The 21,764-nt window shown below is 39.2% G+C and overlaps 1 protein-coding gene across 1 annotated transcript in view; it reads left to right on the top strand.

The window, feature by feature from the left end:
* Nucleotides 1-21,764, top strand: part of LOC149285321 (uncharacterized) — a 63,863-nt gene that overhangs the window by 38,118 nt on the left and 3,981 nt on the right. The window contains exons 3-7 of the mRNA XM_089495537.1: nucleotides 1,758-1,869; nucleotides 2,163-2,524; nucleotides 16,309-16,380; nucleotides 17,793-17,948; nucleotides 19,314-19,449. Of these exons, the coding sequence (XP_089351663.1) occupies nucleotides 1,758-1,869; nucleotides 2,163-2,524; nucleotides 16,309-16,380; nucleotides 17,793-17,948; nucleotides 19,314-19,449 (838 nt within the window). The remainder of the gene's footprint in view (nucleotides 1-1,757; nucleotides 1,870-2,162; nucleotides 2,525-16,308; nucleotides 16,381-17,792; nucleotides 17,949-19,313; nucleotides 19,450-21,764) is intronic.

The following is a 21,764-nucleotide window of genomic DNA, read 5'->3' as shown; positions in this document are numbered from 1 at the left end:
AATAGCTTTTAGTTTGATCACTTGGTCTGGATTGGGTAAAGACACTATATATAAGGCTAGCATCAACACTGGAAAGAGGAGTGAGAATTTGAAAGGTCCCTGATTCTAGAAGCATGCGGCGCTCCAAAGAACTCTGTAAAGGGTCTCCTCTGAACTTGCTCATTGTTGATATAATTTGATAAAATGATAGTTACTGCATTTAAGTTCCTAGTTTAAATCATTCTTGATGAGGGCGCTTTCATACGTGGTACCAGAAAGGTACATCTGATGCTAATATAGACATATGTAACTATTGAAAAATAGAGTCCAAACCAGTGAAGCGCTAGGTAAACTAGAGAGTTCCCAGTCACTTAGATATTATGTACAGTTAATGCTCTCTCAGGAGTGAGTTACAGAAAAAAAACCTGAGGACGTTCAGTGTACCTAAAAATACATATTAGTAAATAGATTTTGGTCACATGTCACTGGGCATGAAGGTGCTCCTTAAAACAAAGTACGTGTTCCCCTTCAAGGTACATTGGTAGGACGCAAAATGCCTCACATCGGTTTCATTTTGAAAATAAATGTAACAGTTCGTAACTTCTTATTACCTTTTGCGGGTTATTGGCTAAAAATACAATCTACTACGCTTGTGCATTTGTTTTTTTCCAAACTTTTTTTAAACAAAATTTGACAACCTCATCAACAGTGAATGCATATCTAAGTATTTTACCTTAAAAAAAACATTTTACAGCTCTTTGTGATTCTTGACATTTTGGGCCAAACGCAGGGCTGGACAACGAGGCAGCCCCAGTAAATGTAGCTAACTGTTGAATATGAGAGCCTATACACTTCGTAGTGATGCAGTCTGAGACAGGGCATATACAGCCGTGAGTATGGGGCAGTGCTGGCCAGCAGACTATTGGGGCCTTTGCCCATTATGCCAGGTGGCCAGTACAGGCCCGGCCAAAAGCAAAGTGTGGTTGTCTGAGAAACAGACAAGCTGTATAAAAAGTATTTTGATGACAAAATCATATTAGAATTAATATATGCCTTTAGCAAACTGTTTAATTTGAATTATTAATTATTATATAATGCCGCTTTGGTCTAAAATAATGGGTATAATCCTGAGTGACAGATTCAAGGCAGTGTCTTTTCACCGTATGTACAAAATCCTAGGTTAAAGATAAACACATTTTTCACATTGGCTGAAATAAATGAATCTATCATGATAGTTTGCCATGTTTTGTAAATGTAGAATCCATATGTCTGCCTATCACTTTTCCAGATGCCATCGTGTGAACAGTGGATGCCGTCTTATAACCAAAGTTCCAATGGATCAATTGAAGTGGTGAGCAGAAAACCAGATAGCCCATTACATAAAGCAATTCTAAACTTATTTTAAACAAACAAACTCATATGCTACTCACAAAAATGATTGAAATTTTTTTATTAAAGCTGTCATGGATGTTTTGTAGTACATAATGCGTATATTTTGGATTTCTTCTTTTTTTTTTTTTTTTAGAGCTTTTTGGCTCACTACAACAAATCAGTAGGTAATAGGGTTTTATACTTAGTAACTCAGCTCTATCGATTCTTTGTAGATAACCCAAATTTAATGTTTTGTAAACACAAAAGCTACTTAGCAGTCTTAAACTATGATTATCATCATTACAAATTTGGAGACTGAGGAATTAACGGAGTGTATTAACAAACTTAATTATAGACATAATATTACATAGTTATATATGATCTACTTGTTGTCTTTTTTTTTGTAGGAGATGGATGATAATAGATCAGAAGGAATGGGGACGTTAAAAAGATTGCAGAAGCTGGTTAGAACAAAAAAAGCTGTGAATTATGATGTCAAACAAACGCTATTATCAGCATGTGAGTAAGCTATATCCCATTCCATTGGGATTGTATTTATACAGCAGTGATACTTCTCAATACCAGATAATGTTTGGGAAAAAGTGAAAGCCGGAAATAGTTGTCCTCAAAAAAAAAAAAAAAAATCAGTAAAAGTTGTACTTTTGAGGATTAGATCATCTGCCAGTCAAAAAATAGGGTTTTTTATATAATGTATTGGGGATTGTAAATGGGTCTTAGTTCAGAAAACTGGGTTCGGTGAGTCTAACTAGAATATGTCATGTAGACGTTTTCTAATGTTGTTTCATTGAAAGCTCCTGCCCAAGAGGTTGAAGAAGAGGAAGAACAGACTGTAACAACGTGTATGAAGTTAACAAAATCTCAAGAAAAGAAATCTGGAAAAGACAATCTCAGAAAAAAACAAGACGCTGAAACCTACACAGAGGTGGCCTCGACCTCAGAGAGACCTTCGGTTAAGTGGAACATTTCAGGAAACCCAGCTTTGATTCCAGAAAAGAACCTACAGCTGTTTAGGGACTGGAAAGCTTTTCCTGAAAATGTTGACCCCTTTATTTATTCAGTGATGCAAACTGAAGAGTGGGAGAAATGTACCTGCTGCAATCATCATCCACAGCTGTCCTATTCTCTTACAGATATGGATCTCCCATACTCATGGGTAAGTGTTGCATGTTAAGAGTAGTGGAGCAGGAATTATGACCAATAATCTGCAGACATAATGACTAAAGTTGTTTTTTTAAAACATGTGCAATAACAGATTGCTGAATTCACTACGTATTATAGAAACAGCTGATAAGAAACATTCAGCCCATCTATTCTGCCAATATATCCTGATGTAAAGACTAAAACCCTAATCTGTCCCCGGTCTTGTTTTAGATTCAGGATAACCATATGTCTATCCACAGCCATGCTTCAATTTCTTTGTTGTATTAGTCTCCACAATTTCTGATGGGGGGCTGTTTCACGTATCTGTCACCCTCTCGGTGAAGTATATGTCCTTACTTGACATCTAAGCCTCTGACCCTCTAGTTTTAGATTATGACCACTTGTTCCTAATGTTCTCCTCCTCTTCTCTTCTTCTGCACGCCATGAAACATTTCAAATGGCCAAAGCGGGCCTCTCTTGTTCGGTGGTGTGATTAGTGACATTGCTATAGGGCAGGGCGTTTACAAGACTTTTTAATATGACTTGTGAACCTTTCATGGCTATTTATGCAATTGATTAATGTATAGAGGGGTATAAAATGTTTAATTAATTTGAACATTTTCTCCTGTGTGTATATATGGATTATTTTCACTTTTAAACCTTTGATGCACTCATAACCACCAAACATCTTGTGATCTTAGAAAAAGTGGGACATATTACAGCACCGTAATTTACGATTCTTTACCAAAACCTTTATTTTTAGCTGTCATGGTAAGTGGTGCAGTCTTGTGTTGAACGTGGTAGAACTTGCTTTATTATAATTATTTTTATTATTGACTATTTAAAGTGGCTCAGTCTTCAAAGGCTAGCACAACATAAGCAGATTAAAATGTGCCTGCATGCTGCGTTAATAGTTTTCTAAGTACTATGTGGCAGTTTTTGTGATATTTGCAATAAGAGCTTTGAAGAATTTGGGCACTTTGGATAATTACCAAATAGTCCCATTTTTCCTGTTTCCAGTGGCAGTTATATGATGTTGCAAAAGTTTAAAGGAGATCTATAAGAAACCATAAATATGATCAATATTAAAAAAAAAAATCAAGCATATAATTTATTTTAGGTGAAGTTCTGTGTCTGAAAGACGTTCCATTGCCCTGCTCAAGCCCTTCCTTCTTCTTCACTTGCTGGTAATTTTTATGGGACACTGTTGGTGTGCCTATGGAGGGGAACACATAATATGGGCCTACGTCCCCTCCTTAGGTGACAGCAACTCAACAAGAAAAAGCGATGTTATCCAAGTGAAGAAGAACTTTGGAAGGCTGCAGTGGGAAATTGTACTTTTAGCCCTTTGTCAGCAAGGAAGGGTAAAAGTGATCTTTAATACATATCATCATAGTTAGTGATAGTTCCCCTCACTTAGCCAGTCGGGAAGTAGGAATACAGTGGTGTGCATGGAAATGTAGCTGCAAGTTATTTATTTTAAATGCTGTGTTAAACGGTGTGTTGCAACATACAGGCAATTTGTATGACCTTTTGATAAGTGCCGAGTTTACATTTGGTAGAGGAACTGCTTAGACGCATACCTTTTAACTTTTCAAATAGCTAAACTTGTTTAGGGCTTTTAAGCAGGACTGGGGTATCTTATTCTGTGTCCTGTCTGCAGCCACACGTTAAAGCGGAGGATCTTCAATGCAAGCGTCAGCATGAATAGGCGACCCGTATTGTTAGTACATTAGCGTGGGCTGCCATTTGGCCAGTCCGAGCCTGGTCAAGCTTGTTTGTGTTTGGATACCGTGCTCTATAAAGAAATAGTATTTGCAGTGAGAAGGCTGTGTCCCCAGTGGGTAGTAGGAGACTCTTAGCTGCATCTTTCCTGTCAGTAACAATGTAACGGCTCGCACCCAGCGCTTCCTACTCTGGGCAGAGACTGAATGCAATGCAGCCGATACATTGTTACTAAATGTCTGTGTGGTTAACCTCTTCATTTCTGGAGTGGAAAACTTTTGTGAGCCGGATCGCATAATTAAAGTGTGTCTAGTTGTTGGGTTGGTGTGTTGCACCACAGCTTCAATGCAGGGTGCTGAGGCACTGTTATCAATATGGTTTGTTGAGGCCGGTTTTGAGGACAGGAAATAGTTGATGCCGACTCTGTCACCTTTTGCTCAAATATTAGCTCCCTGAGGTAAAATAGTCTCTTATTTTTAAGCCATATTTCTCTAAAATGAATATGCTGACAAAAACTCCAAGCTACACTTACACTATATGTATTGGGACACCTAACCATTAGACCAACAGGGATTTTTATGACATTGCATTCTAAATACATAGACATTACTATATAGTTGGTCCCCCCTTTGCATCTATAACAGCTTCCACTCTTCTGGGAAGACTTTCCACTAAATTTTGGAGAGTTTCTGTGGGAGTTTTTGCCCATTCATCCAGTAGAGCATTTGTGAGGTCAGGCACTGATGTTGGATGAGAAGGTCCGGCTCGCAATCTCCATTAGAGTTCATCCCAAAGGTGTTCGATGTGGTTGAGGTCAGGGTTCTGTGCGGCCAGTCAAGCTCTTCTGCCCCAAACTCATCCGATCATGTCTTTATGGAGCTTGCTGTGTGTGCTGGGGCACAGTCATGCTAGAATAGGAAGGGTCTTCCTCAAACTGTTCCCACAAAAGTTGGAAGCATAGCATTGTGCAAAATGTCTTTATAATAATATATTGTAAACGCTACTTTAAAAGCATATATGACCAGTCATTATAAGAACATTTCTGATACCTGAAAAACAGCACAGTACTATTCTATTCCAGAGTAGTAATTTGTGTTGATGGCAGGGACGATGATATCTACTTCCTGTAATCTATTGTGCAAGAAGATAATATAAGTCTGACTCTTTAAATGTTAAACCATTTTCAGATGTTTTGAGGTCAAAGCTTTGTCGTGTGTGGTTCACAGGATTCTTTAAAATAAATATCACCCATTTATGATGGTTATACGGTATATATACTGTGCAAGCCATCGACTGTTCAGTGTAGCTCATTTACTCCATTGCCTTTCAACAGTTCTACTACTTAGCACAATTTAGCCTGGGACTGGAAAGCTCCAGACAACATCACGTCCAGGAATCATATTCAAGAGCACATAGAGTGGCCACAGACAAAGTTGGGGGGACATCATGCCAAACAAAAAAAAGTATGACCGGTAGCTAAATATCTGCAGGAAACCAGGCAGCCATCCGGCAAGACAGTATAAAAATAGATCTTTTCATACTGTATGTCATTGAAGCCGCTTCTGTTGCTGCACTTATATTATTATTTATTGTTTGATATAGCACCAACATATTCCACAGCGCTGTACAATGGGTTAACAAGATAGAACAAGTAGTACATAACATAACAATTTGACTTACAAAAATATCCCCACATAAACACACACACACCTCCATACACACTGACTGCCATAAACACAGATCCCAGCTCACAGTAACCATGATTCTTACAAGCATACAGCCACACAGCTTCCACTTACTGACTGCATGTGACTAAAAGATGAGCTTCTTACAGGCTGATCATGTCACATGATTGGGAATATGAAACAAGAAGGTGGCTCTGCCATCACCGATGCCCAGGGGAGGGCTGGCAGCCTAAGGCCTGTGGGGGCAAGTCTAGTCAAGTGGCCCGTTGCGCCACCGAATCAGCACACAATCCATGCCCATCTTTTTCTGATTTTCTAACGCATATTGATGTAATGTGATGGGACTGGGAGTAAAATAATTTATGTTTAATACATTAAAAAACAGCTAATCTTTGTAACAAAAAAAAATTTAAAATATGGAAAAATTGGACCCTAGGCATTTCCTTGGGCCCCTGCCACACTGACCATTGATTAGGGGAAGACTGTGAGAGTCAGTACAGTCTTACCTCCTCCTGACCCTACTGGGACATTGCGAGGTCCTCTCCCCTGTAATCATCCCCAGAGTCCCTTTGTCCCTCATTCACTAAGCCACACCTCTTTTTTACTTACTCCCTGTAGTTCAGGTATAGATCAAATAAACAACACATGTAAACAGCACGTGCATGTATAGATCAACTGAATAAGAAATACAAACCCTGTATTTGCAGGTATACATAAATAATGTATGGAAGCATAGCATAGCAGATCAACAGCATATCAACAGAATAACACACAAACCCAGCTTTGCAGGTACAGATCAACTGGAAATTACATGACAACTGAGCATTAAAGGTATAGATAAAACCCCTAAATTACAGGCATAGATCACAGGATGCACACCCCCAAAGCCAGCCCTGGTGTCCACATTGCCCACATAGAACCCGACAAGCACCAAGATAACATTAACAAATTACAGAGTGAGCCAACTTTGTCCCCAAACAGCCCAGCGTGAGCCAATTTTGACACCAGTACAGGCAACACCGACACCCAAACACACATCAGGACAGGCTCTGCCACACCGACACCCAAACACACACACCAGGACAGGCTCTGCCACACAGATACTAGGACAGGCTCTGCCACACTGACAACCAGACACACACCAGGACAGGCTCTGCTACATCGACACCCAAACACACACACACCAGGACAGGCTATGCCACACCGACACCCAGACACACACACACCAGGACAGGCTCTGCCCCACTGACACCCAAACACACACACACACCAGGACAGGCCCTGCCACACAGACAGCCAAACACACAGACACCAGGACAGGCTCTGCCACATCAACACCCACACAAACACACCAGGACAGGCTCTGCCACACCAACACCCAAACACACACACACACACACCAGGGCAGGCTCTGCCACACAGACAGCCAAACAGACAGACACCAGGACAGGCTCTGCCACACCTACACCCAAACACACACACACCAGGACAGGCTCTGCCACACTGACACCCACATCCAAAATGCTTTCCACACTGGTTTGCTGTTTATTTGTTTTTTCCCCTTGTGTATTGATGCCCCAGCCAGCCCCCCATTTGGTTTTAATGTATTTCCCCCACACCCTTGTATATTTCCCTTATGTGGATTTGTGCCCCCAGCAAGCCCCCTTTGTACATTATGCCCCAACACCCTTATATATATATATATATATATATATTGAACCCAGCCACCCACCCCCCACCTTTGTGTATTGATTTATGTGGTGCCCCAACCACCCTGTTGTGTACTTATACCCCCTAGCCACCCCCATTTTGTATTTAATTGTTGTCCCAATGCACCCCCCTATTTTTTTAATACTTACGTTTTTGCTGCCATCCTTCACTGCTGATGTCCTCCAACGTGCTCTTCTACCTGTCAGGAGGAACTGTTCCGTGTGACTCCGCCCCCTTGAGCGGCCCATCACATTGACGATGTGACGTGCCGCTCAAGGGGGCGGAGTCACACGGAACAGGACACTGGGCAGCACTGGACTCACAGCCACATCGGCTGCAATGGCATCTCGGATGCTGCGGGTATTAAAGACGGCCCTGGCGTGGCCGAATCGGCCACTTGAATGGGCGGCTGCGAGGCCGTTTAATGTAGAATCAGGGCGGCCCAGCCCGCCCCTGCCGATGCCCATAATGGAGACTGTCTGTGTCTCTGCTAATACCGCCGCAGCAGGAGGGGGCCCCACGCACATACAAAAATTACACTGCAGCAAGTACGCAGCAAGATTAGGAATGGGGTAATTGCCAAAAGGGGTCCTGGGGCAACTGCCCCATTGTTAATCTGCCCCAGAATGCACAAAGTGAACTAGCTCAGCAGGCATGTTTGAGACATTGTTATAAAGTTGGAAGAAAAATGTTGGAATGGCTTCATGCATCTGGTCTTAAAATGTATTAGGTATTATTATTTTATTTAAAATATCAGCAACAATTTATGCAGCACTTAAACAGGGTATGACAAGCTGGTGAGACAGCTCCGCTGGTACGTCAGGGTCACCGGTTACAATCCTGGCAGCGTTAACTCCGCCCTTCAGCCTTCTGAGGCCGATAAACGAGTACCACGTTTATTAAACAAAATTAGAATTGACAGACTGATGTCATAAAGGGGGCTGCTTACTGCCTACTGTAACATATAATTAATGTAAAGCCATGGCCATGTTCCAGAATCACTTTTTCCATGTTGAAAGGAAACTCTCCCACTATTATCTCGGATATTTAATTCTCACACGTTCATACGACATACTGCTTATGCTTCCTTTTAACGTAATTAAGTAATATCTAAATAACCTCTGTTATTTTCTGCTCTGCTGAATATAAGAACTTGCATCACATGTTTTAAATTGCTGCAATAAAATATCTGTGGTTGTAAACAATTTGTAGAGTCCAGGAAGTGTCATCAAAGCCCCCAGTACATTCCTTCCTGGTGTCACAGAATCTACCCTCCCTCTCACCATGATGCCATGGAAGCCATATAAGAAAGGATCCTGTGACCACTTTGGGAGAGATCCATGGCTTAAAAGATGATTTTCTTTGAGCAGTTAATTTGGCAGCCAACAGCAACTCGACTTATGGACTTAAGACTCAACTCTTTTGTAAATAGATAAGTTGCTGGTCATGTTGACTTGAGAGAAATGATCATTTTGAAGATGACTAACTGTCATGGTAGTGGAGGGGCAGCTACCCATGCACCCTTCTGCTTCTAGGCGCAGAAGTGACTTCGGTGTGGGGGAGACCAAGGCGCCATGGCCGCTAGGTAAAGCTATGATGTTCTATCAAGTTAACTTAGTTGAGTTACCTCTGTAACTATATTGATAATTCAAACAGTGTTTAGGCACAGTGGAAGTGGTAGAGAGAGCTTCACTTTCTTAAAAACAAAGAAGTAAATTGAAAAAAAAGTGACCATGATTGTTTCTTAATCTAAAACAGGATACTAGAGTACAGTAAATGTTGTGAATTTATTTAAAAATACGGAATTCAGATGTAAAATAAAAAGAAAACCAAGTGCGATAAATAAAGTCAAATTATTTCCATCAGGCATGGAATTTTTCTTAAATGTAGAGGCAGAAAAGTTGAGTATTGCTTAACATTTTTGGTAAAACTGTGTGAGTGGCTTGTGTCACATCCTGCCCTGAAATGAGGAAACGCTGAGAATGTAACTTCTCATCATTCAGTTTTTGGGTAACCGTGAAGCGAGGTGTTTGTTACAATCTAGTTTTTATCATGCTGAAAAGAAAACCATCAAATGTTTCAGAAAAAGAAAAATGCCAAAAACCGAAGGTAAGAAAATCATTGCAGAGGATGGTACATATTACTTCAGTGATTCTTTATCATTTAATGTAGCTAAAGGCAGGTATAATATACATTCTGCATGTCTTATGTAAAAGTAACACTAATATGTGTTTGTACGTATACACATGGATATGTATACACTATTTTATTATATTATTCTATTTTATTTGTTTTTATATCATTCTATCATTTGCTTTATTTATTTTTTCTTATCTGTTTCTTATGTATTTCTTATGTGGCTTTCCTGAGCTTAATCAATCATGTATTTCAATGGTAGATGTGATATAACTTATACATCTATTAGAACTTATTTAGGGGCACCATATCTACAGTTTGGATCACTAATGATATTTTTGTGGTATTTTTTATACAAAAGCTTTGGATTCATCTGGTTTCCATAAAAGTTCCTAGGAGAACTTAAAAATACTTTACAAGTCCAGATATTGCCCGAAACAACAAATCTATTCTCAAGAATAAAATATCCTCAGAGAGTTAGCATTTATTATCAAAGAAGATTAAAACTGTGCTCAATAAGAAAGCCTCGTGTAATATTTATTAGTTTTGAATTTGGAAAATAACATACAAGTAATTTGTCTTAACATCGCCACATTGCAGTACCATGAAGCTTGAAGCAAATAACCTTAAAAACCAGCATTACAAAAATGACAATATTAAACAAGGGCTTTATATATAAACAGTTTTGAACTCATTAAAGCATAAAACGGATCAAGGGCAAGTTTACAGTATATCAGAAGAGAGATAAATTGTGGGACTCTACTTCTAAATCTAAAAGGTTTGTGTGCCATATACAACAGGATAAACCCTGTCAGTGATAACTGCTCTGAAAACATGGTTTTTCGAGGGCCCTGTTTGAAGGACCTGGTCGGCACCCTGCCAGTTGGGCCACAAATGCATAGTTCGGGCTGTGTATTAATGTAGACTGTTGTGAATAATTGTTAAAAAACATAGATAACTTGTAAAATTTATAGATAACTTGTAAAACTTGTAAAATGTCACCCATCTTATATTAGACTTTTAAGATTGTATCTACTATACTTCCTAATTTCTTAGTTCCAGCCTTTAGCATCATTCTTGTTTTGTAACGTGACAGAATCATTGCTCAGTACACAAAATACATTAATGTTGCAGTACATCTGTCACTACAGTGTTTAGAAAAAGCACAGTTTGAAAGTCCACAGGGAAGCATCGGATGCTTGATCAGCTGAAACAGAATGACACGGTGTCAGCACTCTGTACTGCTTAAAGTTTAACATGATTTTTGCTTTTCACTTTTCTTTTTTTTTTTTTTTGTAATGTTGTAAAGCTATTTAACATGTAGTTAGGGTCCCAACCTTTTATGAAAGCCATTTCACAGACAGGGTTGCTCCCAGGAGTGTGGCTTTATAATTAAGAGCAAAAGTGGTTTCACGATTTGTTCATTAGAAAGAGAAAAGACAGGGAAAGATTAATGAGAATCGAAGGGAACAATAGAAAAAGAAGAAATAAAAAGAAAAAAGAGAGGTGATGAAAGAGAGGGTACAAGAGAAAAGAAGGGCATGAGAGAAATGAGGAGTGAGATGGAAAAGAGACAAGAAAGAAAAGAGGTAGAGGAAAGGAGAAACGAGAAGAGAAAAAGGAGAGGGATGGGGTGAGTAAAAAGGAAAGAGAGAAAGACAGAATAGATACAATTGGGAGGAAAGACAGGTGAGACACGCTCTAACACACAGATATTCACATTAACACAAACCCAGATGATGACATTCACACATACTATTATTATTATTATTATTATCTTTTATTTATATAGCGCCAACAGTTTACGCAGCGCTTAATACAATACATAAATTCAAGGGATATGACAAGAAAAGAATTGACAGACTAAGACAAACCGATACATTAGGTGGAGAGAAATGGGGGGTGACAAACATAAGGCACAGAGAAAGGGTGAGAGGTAGTGTGGTGGTTGTATCAATGACAAGGAAGTTCTAGCAGCTAAGATGGTGCGGCTTCTCTGAAGAAGTGGGTTTTTAGATGTTTCTTGAATGTCAGGAGGGAGGGTGAAAGCTGAAAGTTCCTTGGGAGTAGATTCCAGAGATATGGGGGCAGCTCGAGTGAAATCTTGTAGACGGGAAAAGGAAGAGGTGATGAGTGAGGAGGAGAGCCTTACCCCATGGGAAGAACGTAGGGGTCGAGTAGGAGAGTATTTGATAAGGAGGTCAGAAATGTACGGAGGAGCAGTATTATGGATGGCCTTATATGTCAGTACCAGGATCTTAAATTTAATTCTAAAGGTAATTGGGTGCCAGTGGAAGGTTTCACAGAGGGGGGAAGCAGAAGTGGAGCGACGTGCAAGGAAGATGAGCCTAGCACCGGCATTTAGGATAGACTGCAGAGGAGAGAGTCGAGACAGTGGAGTGCCAACCAGAAGAGTGTTGCAGTAGTCAAGACGGGAAATTATAAGTGAATGAACCAGAGTTTTTGTGGATTCTTGGGTGAGGAATGGGTCGGATACGAGAGATGTTTTTTAGGTGCAAGCGGCAGGATCTGGCGAGGGACTGAATGTGAGGGATGAAGGAGAGGTTTGAGCCAAGGATGACCCGAAAGCATCGGGCCTGGTTAGTAGGAGAAATAGTCGTGTTGTTAATGGTGATAGAGAATTCAGGTAGTGGAGTGGAGATGGAGGGAGGGAAGATAATGAGTTCAGTTTTAGAAAGATTAAGTTTCAGGTAGTGTTGTGACATCCAAGAAGAAATAGCAGACAAGCAATTGGTAATACATGAGAGATGGAGAGAGATCAGGAGAAGACTGGTAGATTTGGGTATCATCTGCATATAGATGATACTGGAGGCCAATGAGTTGATTAGTTTGCCAAGAGAGGAAGTATAAAGAGAGAACAGCAGAGGGCCAAGGACTGAGCCTTGGGGGACACCAACCGAAAGTGGAAGAGGCGATGATGTCTTGCCAGAGAAGATGACAGAGAAGGAACGGTTAGACAGATATGAGGATATCTAGGAGAGAGCTGTATCTCGAATGCCTATAGAAGCAAGTGAGTCTAGAAGAAGGTGGTGATCAACAGTATCGAAAGCAGCAGAGAGATCCAGTAGTATTAGAATAGAGTAGACAGTTACATAGACACTTTCATTAACACACACTCATACTAACACACACCCAATCACACTAGCACACACACCCACACTAACACCTGAACTGGCCATCTGACACACCAGGTGAATGAGAGAAGGTGTGTGTATGTACATGGTGTTAGAGTGAGGGAGAGTGTGTTACTGTATGGCAGTAGAATGTGTGTTAGTATGTACGTATAAGCGTATGATGTTAGTATTTTCGAGTGTATGTGTAGTGCTAGCATGAGTGTGTGTGTTATTTAGTATCATAATGTATGTGTTTATATGAGCGTGTCAGAAGTGGGCCTAGGGTTAGTGCAGCGAGGGAGAGGATAGAGGTAGTGTGTAAGAGTCGAAGCGTTAGTATGTATGTTTTCTTTACAGGGAGGCAGCAAATGCAACATCCAGGCACCACTAAACCTAGGCTCATCCCCGATATTGGTCATTTAAATCTCATTTGGTGAAAAGATATATTCAGTGTTATTAAAACCCTGATCAGATTTTTTACATTCTACCTAAACCAACTAATACATCTTCATTTGTTTATGTTGCATACTTTATGTATTTGATGATATTTTATGCCTATGCAGAAAAGTGGTACTAAATACTGTATTTCCATTGGATTCTGTTTGTTTTTTGGCATTTTATATGTATACGAGTAAGTTGGTGGAACTGCTTGGAGCAGATTAATGTATCTTAGAGAAACAGGAGGGGTATAATACCAAACATTGGTATTAGTACTGTATCAGTGTTAAGACGTCTCAATGTGAACTTCATGCCAACTCTTGACTTATCTAGTAGCAAACCTGCTGCGGACTTCATATTTATTTCTAAAGAACTTTAGCTCACTTACAAACTACTGTAAATAAGATGTCTGATAGCAGATTGTTCAGCAATAAAAGAACAAAATACACAGTTTAACCAGCCTGATAACTCCTATTTGCAAGGGCAGCAGGATGCTGTTATGGAAAAGACATCATGTATTTCAGTTTATTATAGATTACATATTTTCTAGTAACGTTGTATAAATCTGTCACTATTTTATCTTCAAAAAATGTATCTTCCAAAAAAAAACTTGAGGCTTCTGGATCACAAGCTCTATAAGTTGCCTGATATTAAAGGCTGATGTTGAACTCTGAAAACATAAACCATGCAAAAAAAAGAACTTTCTGTCAGTTTTATTATGTCTCCAAAGGTTCCCCTTGAAAGACAAGACTGACCTTGATATGCTGAGTTGGCACATGCCAGTGAATTAATGGCACTTTGCTAGAGGGAGGTTAGCAGAAACAAAACAGAGCCAAGGGCTGTGTTCTGCTCTGATCATTAACCAGATGAATCAAAGTGATACATCAAATAAACTAATCTAGTCTTGGCCTTTTATTTTGTTTTAGACCTTCGTGGCAAAACGACAGTAGCTTTAAGAAAGTGTTACAAAATACGAGGATTCTAGTTCGAGCAAGCACGTTTCTGTATTTTGCCTGCAATGCTTGCCATTTTTGATATGTAGTTGGGTGCAGACACATCAAAGCGACATCTTTTTTTTATTTATTTAAAGGCTAGCAGGAATAGAATTGGAAGCAAATCTGACAGCGTTACACAGGGGTGAATCTAGCATCAGTGACTACTGGGTGCGGAAGGGAGCACCCCCCATGGGTGATTGTGGCTTCAATAGGTAGCTCCCATCTCTCATTTAGTGTAATATATATTTAGGGGGCATTGTCTTTTGAAGATTGACTTTTTCACATAACTATAGCTATTTATGTAACTGAGTATGGCATTTAGAAGGAGAACAGCATATTTTATGCACACAGTTTATGAACCCGTTTCTATACACATTATTGTGGCTTTTAGGGCTGTAGAACCCTGTGATATTTTTATATCCAGCAAACATTCTGAGCTTCTAGAAACGAGCCTTGAAGGTTTCCCTTCTCAACAAGGACACATGGGTGTAAAATTGTGCATTATATCTTATCATTCCCCCTCTAATGTGCTTACCTGGGGTCTAACGGACGATCAGATTTGTAGTTTTGGTACAATACTAGCAAATAATAGGAAGGAGCAAAACCAATAACAAGATAATGATGATGATGATGATCAGGGCTGGCTATTGTATGTTTGACATGATCTCACACTACAACACAAGGAAGCAGCCTACTGTTCCCTTCAATATGCTGAGTGTCACCGTGCCACCTTCAAGCTACTTGTTCACTGTGTGAAGAGGGTAACTTGCATAAGCTTGTTTTGGGCATCAAAGGACCAGGACCATGTAAATGAACTTAGATTCAGTCCCCCTGTAACTGTCCTCTGGTTGTTGGAATCCTCGTTAGCTAATGATACCAATATACTGTTTCACTCACACAAAGCATATTGGCTTTTCTCCATGTAAACAACTAGTAGCTTTCCTTGCACACACTTTAAACAGCTGGGCTTGATTTACATGCCAGGAGTTCATTTTCACAATACCCCCCATTGTCGGAGATATTTAAAAAGATTTGTAGGTAGGGCATTTTCAAGAAAACGTGCAGGAAGTGGGTAAAATATGGGCAAAAGCACAAGCGGGAATGGGCAGGACTACAATTAAGTTTCTTACCCCCCCCTTTAGTCCCCTCTGAAACATTTGAAGAACACGGATTACCAAAAGTAACCTTTGCCAAACTATACATGATTTGAAGCAAAAGGGTTAAAAGCATAATCCTCCCTTTAGTTATTAGACACAGTTGACTTGGGTATCTGAACAATGCGTATAGCTGTAAAACATGCTATAAATAACTAGCAGATGTGTTTAAAGATTATTTGGGAGGTTATTGGAAACAAGTGAACAGGAGAGAAAGGAGTCGTGGTTTACAGCAACAAAAAAAGATCCAATGGAAGTAACTACAATGGACTACAATGCATGTGGCCCAGGATGTAGTGGTCACTTTTAGAAGCATAAGTCCCTATTTAAATTCAGAAAGTCTTGTTTAAACGTGGAACAATCAGCAGGAGCATTCTATTGGTTTTAATGGTCTGCGCATGTAGTTTGTCCCCCAGTATTTCTCTTAAGCATTGCCCAGTAACATTATAGGTACAGGCTGACGCTCACAAAACATCTCACATATTTACTAGTTGTTTGTGAGTACATGCAACTTTAAAGTTTGCAAGATGCAGGCGAAGGAATGCGAGTTACAATACAATCGTTTACTAAGGAGACGTGATGACTGGACGTCCAGAGACACAGCTCGTATAGGGTGCTAAAACCTTGGGACTGGCTTCGAATCTGTACAAATATGATGCTTTATCAAAGCAATTAAAAATAAACTTGCACAATTTTACTAATAATATAGTAATCTTTAGATTAAGGTCTATCTAGATATTGTAATAATAATCGTATACTGGATCATGATAGCCCGCTGTGATGTTCACAGTTTATAAAATTGGTATCTTTCTGTTTCCAGCGCACTAGTAGTTTTGGAAACTTTGACCGTTTCAAGAAGTCGTCCGTTTCCAAGCCTGAAGATGTGCATGAGGTTTGTGTTTTTCTTTTTCTACCCAATAAATACAAATTATAAATTGTCCTACATATTGGACAAATAATCAAAGAACGGTGAAACAGATTTACAAGTAATATTGTAACATGAAGCATATTAACCTTCTTTGCTTTAAAATGATGTGTTTTTGGTTTCCCAGTTTAAAGTCATATGTAGACAACAATAGAACCACCTGGATTATTGTATTCACAGGCAAACATAACATACATATTGTTCATAAGGAGTTTCTCTTCATAGCCATTCAATGAATATGTTTATTTTGTACCTTTTAGTAGAAGCAGGCAGGAAAATGATGACTAAAGCTTAGTGGCCTTAAGACAAGATGCCTGGTCTGGTGGTTTTCTTTTTTTTTTTTAAGGTCCAGGTATCCGATAAGAAAAAGCTATCTTCTCCTTGGATTATTCTATAAACTCTTTATGCAGGGCTATCTTTCAAGGCGGCCAAAATGTGGTCCTCATCACAGGCTCACAGCTGCCCTGTATACTCTGTATACTGAAGGGAGCTCCGAAAAGTCACGGCCGAATTTTGGCAAATATAGACTGCCAAATCGTCCATACCGCTGCAAATGACTCACTCTTTTACGGGTGATCCAAATGTAAATGGTACAAATCCTTTCTGGTTCCTACACCCATAGCCATGTAAAGAATAGGATGACCAATTGAGCATGTCTATACATTAAGGATTCTCTGAGTTGGAAAATATGTTACATAGAACACACGCCTTAGTGACCGAAAAAGTAAATATAAGTAACTAAATCTTGCGTAAACTTGTGTTTAGCTTGGTTGCACTTGGAATAAACTCAGCTGTGAACTCTTAGTGAATTTCCCATTCCTAAACTGTTTATTATGCATTGATTAATTGATGTAGTGACATCATATGCCAAAGTATTGTACAATGGTAAACATAGGGAGTAGTGCATCAAATAACAATTTTGATTAAAGATAAGGAGGGCCCTGCTCAAACGAGCTAACAATCTAGAAATATAATGTCCAAGTAAAAAAAGTTCAGATTCTGCAGCTCAATTCAGACAGAGTAATTGCAACCAAATAAATTGTATTTCTGTTCCAAGTATACCCAGGTAACTGTTAAATTATTAGATGTTAAGATACCCTGGTAGCAGTTATGAAGTCATGAAGTCTCATAGGATCTTATCATTTCTCTACTGCATTAGAGTCTATGCAGTCCTTGATGAATATGCCATAAAAAGGAATGGCTACTATTACGGCTACGGAAAAAGTAGACTTTCTACATTTCTCTTCTTTTTTTACAAATTGTGGAAAATATTAATGGTTGTGGCAGATGCAGCATATATATTCGTCGTACTAAAATATGAACAACACACAGAAAGGGGAAATGATTCTGAACTGATCTTTCTTTTTTTGTGTTTATAGAATTGTGAAACCGAGAGCACATGCGAAGGAGGAACTGTAGATGGTGATAAGACGTTGAATAATGCCGGAAGCCTGAGCAAAAAGATGAAAGCTATATCGCTGACTATGAGGAAAAAAATGGGGAAAAAATATGTCAAGGCACTTTCAGAGGACATGGTAAAGCATGTTAAAAATCATTAGATATACATTTGTATATTATCAGTAATATATTATGATAAAAAATATTTTTGAAACTGTACACAGTAAAAGCCTTAGTGTAAATATTCTACACAAACTATGTTTTGAAGAAGAATGAAGTAATAATGATATATGGCCACGGTTCTATTCTAGGTAGGTAGGTACTACAGGTTGGGATACTATGGTCTAGATTATTGGAATTCAGATTTTTATTTTTAACATTTTGAAGATCTCCATTTCATTTATACCCATTGTACAGCGCTACGGAATTTGATGGCGCTATATAAAACAATAAATAATAATAATAATACCTCTCAAACATGGCGGCTGTACCTGTTGGAAACCCCATGTGGAACATTAACAACCTTCGTCAACAGAATAAGAATGACCACTAGATAATAGTGATAATAGCACATACACACGAAAAACATTATCAGGAGAATATCAAAAGTCAGCAAATCTGCAAAGAAAAAAAATGCAGTAATTCAGTAATTCCATTATCTGCTAACCATAGTGTTATCAAACATGGTATCTAAATGTAAGTAAAACAAATGCTAGAAATCTGTTTATTTTAAGAAATTCTATATACATCCTTCTCGTAGATCAAAGTGTATTTGTAGTTTAACCACGTCCCTAAATCAGGGAATTGTTTGCTTATTCCACTATTAGTGAGTGATACTGTATATAACAGTATCTCTCTTATATATATATATATATATATATATATATATACTCTACTAAATAAATATCACTGAAACTGGCATTTTGTTGAATATATAGCAGTTGTTTAGGAAAAAATAATGTCAAAGTGAAGCAATGATGGATTTAAAGGAACAGTCATGTCTTATTTATTGCTTAAGTTCTTTTAGCATCCATATTGGAAGTCACTCCATTGTTTCTTCCATGATATGTGCATGGATGTGCAGGACCTGTATATGTATGTGTATTATATATATATATATATATATATATATATATATATATATATATATATATATATATATCTATAGACATTATTAAACAAACACATGGTAAAAATGTCAAAAGAGGAAGGGTTAAACACAATTGCCCAATACATGCGCACACCAACATGCTGTTTCTGGCTTATACATTTACTCAAACCTCCCGAAAGTCCTGTTTCTTTATAAATCGCCCAATGTAAGAAGGTGCCAGCAAGAAAATGAATTAGCAGTCTTCCTCAATAAAACTCTACTAAGAGCGTAAAATATTAATTGATGCAAATCATTGTGCCCAGAAATAAATCAAGGGTTAACCGCTCCTTAAAAAATAGAAAGAAGCATATTTGCTAAGTTTTCTGTCTCTTTATTGTATTTTGCATTTCAGAGTGATGATGTGGATGGATATTACGCTTACAAAGACACTGACCCTGGAGGTGGACTCCCTACGGAAAAAGTCCCTCTAAAAGCCAGTGAATCCGTGGAAAGCCTCTACAGTCTTAACAGTGGACAAAGTTCATCTAGTAAGTAGAAATTATTTCAGAGTCCAGCTATTCAATATATCAATGGAATTGTTTCATTTAATGGATTGATTTTCAGGTGTGATAATAATCAAAGCATTTTGTGTTCATTTACAATGATAAAGCCAAAATACTATATGATCAACAATCAATAATAATTTATATAAATGCTTAAACCAATTAAATAACTGGAGTTTCCTCAACTGGTGCTGAGCTAACGTTTTCACCGTACTACGTAAGGACATTTTCCATCAGTGTTTGCGGTGAATGTCATACAAATCCTATTAACTAATGGCTGAGCAACTCAGTTTCCTAGTTAGATGACCAATTTGATAACTGTCAAAAAAAATTACAGGGAAAAAAAATAATTGTTAATTTATGGCAAGTTATTGTGGCAACAATGAGCCAAATTGGATTAGCTGTTTTATGTGGTCAGTTATATGTCAAAGAATTGGGAGTGGGGGGGCACTTTTCTGTGATCGTGTATTACCGTATTTGCTCGATTATAAGACGACCCTGATTATAAGACGACCCCCCAAAATCTGAATATTAACTTAGGAAAAAAAGAAAAAGCCTGAATATAAGACGACCCTAAAGGAAAAAAGTTTTACCAGTAAATGTTAATTCATGTAAACTATTTTTTTAAATAAAAGCTATGATTGAGAAAAATATTTTTTTTGTTTTTATTTCCTTGTATTTTCCAACCTGTCCCCCAGTTACGCACATCTGCCCCCAGGCTTGCCACACCAATATGGCACTGTGGCCCATGATATGCCTTTTAACCCTCTATATGCCACTGTGCCCCATGGTATGCCTTTTGACCCCCTATGTGCCACTCTGCCTCCAGAAATGCCTTATACCCCTATATCCCATTCTGGCATTTAGGGGGTTAAAATGCATATTATGGGGCAGAGTGGCATATAGGGAGGTATAAGGCATTCCAGGAGGCAGTGGCATTAAGGGAGTTAAAAGGCATTGTATAGAGCACTCTATAAGGCATTTCAGGAGGCAGAGTGCTCTATTAAATGCCCCCTTAACGCCACTCTGCTTCCTGAAATGCCTTATAACTCCCTATATGCCACTCTGCCCCATAATATGCCTTTTAACCCCCTAAGTGCCAGAGTGGCATATAGGGGTATAAGGCATTCCAGAAATGCCCTATGTCCCCCATTTAACACACACACGCACACACACTTACCGGTGCTTCCAAATTCCTGCTGTATTGCCGGGGCAGCGGGTTGACGTCTCCTTCCGCTGCAGCCGGAAGGAGGTGGAGTTGGCAGCGGGGGGTTGTCTGCGTCCGTCGCGGATACCTTTCCCGGCTGTCAGAGATCAGAGTTCCGGCACCTGTGCGGGGAACTCTGATTTCTGACAGTCGGGGAAGGTATCCGCGACGGACGCAGACAACCCCCGCTGCTAGCCACACCTCCTTCCGGCTGCAGCGGACGTTGTCTACGCGGATCGCGTAGACGTCAACCCGCTGCCCCGGCAATACAGCAGGAAGCACCGGTGAGTAAGTGTGGGGGAGGGAGACAGGAGGATCCAGGTCCCCTGCAGCGGTGCGGGGGATCTGGATCTTAGTCTCATAATCAGACCTCTATTTGAGGTCTGATTAGAAGACAACCCCGATTAGAAGACGAGGGGTATTTTTCAGAGCATTTGCTCTGAAAAAAACCTCGTCTTATAATCGAGCAAATACGGTATGTTAAGATGGTCCAGGCTTATATATTTCTACTATAAAGTCTCAGATTCCCTTCACAAGGCATAGCTAATCACAATTTATAAGTGCACTTTATTGAATAAACGCCCGTTATTCACTGCGGCTCATTATGTAGAGAGTAAACGGCATTGTATTTTGTTTTTGTTAAGCATTTTGAGAACTATGTAACTGTTGTGGATGCGCGTACAAGTGTATTCCCTTAAACAAATTATTATTTGTGATTCCTATTATAGAATTATGGTTTTCCTACTATAGTTACATTGTTACAAGTCAAAAAAGATGCAAAGTCGATCAGGAACAACACTTCCCGGTACCTGTATCTGATGATCTAAGAGAAGGAATAAATTAGACTTGCATTATGTAAATGGAACGGTCAAAGAGATCATAGATCTCCCTTTTAACTGGCCCATTGAGCAGCAGCGCAACAGGGAACCTGAGCCCCCCACAAACCCGCGGCATTGTCTACCTAGACCACTATATGCCCATCTTCCCAGAACCTTCTCTAGAGGATTTCAGTAGTTGGCAACCATGCTGTGTATAATTGGCATGCTTGTTTTTCTTCACCAAATGAATAATTTTATATTTTTCTATGTTGAAG

The sequence above is a fragment of the Sceloporus occidentalis genome, unplaced genomic scaffold (genome assembly GCF_023333645.1).
Source record: "Sceloporus occidentalis isolate IW3139 unplaced genomic scaffold, rSceOcc1.0.p SCAF_81, whole genome shotgun sequence".
Classification (NCBI taxonomy): Eukaryota; Metazoa; Chordata; class Lepidosauria; order Squamata; family Phrynosomatidae; genus Sceloporus; species Sceloporus occidentalis.
This window is presented reverse-complemented; position numbering and strand designations above follow the sequence as displayed.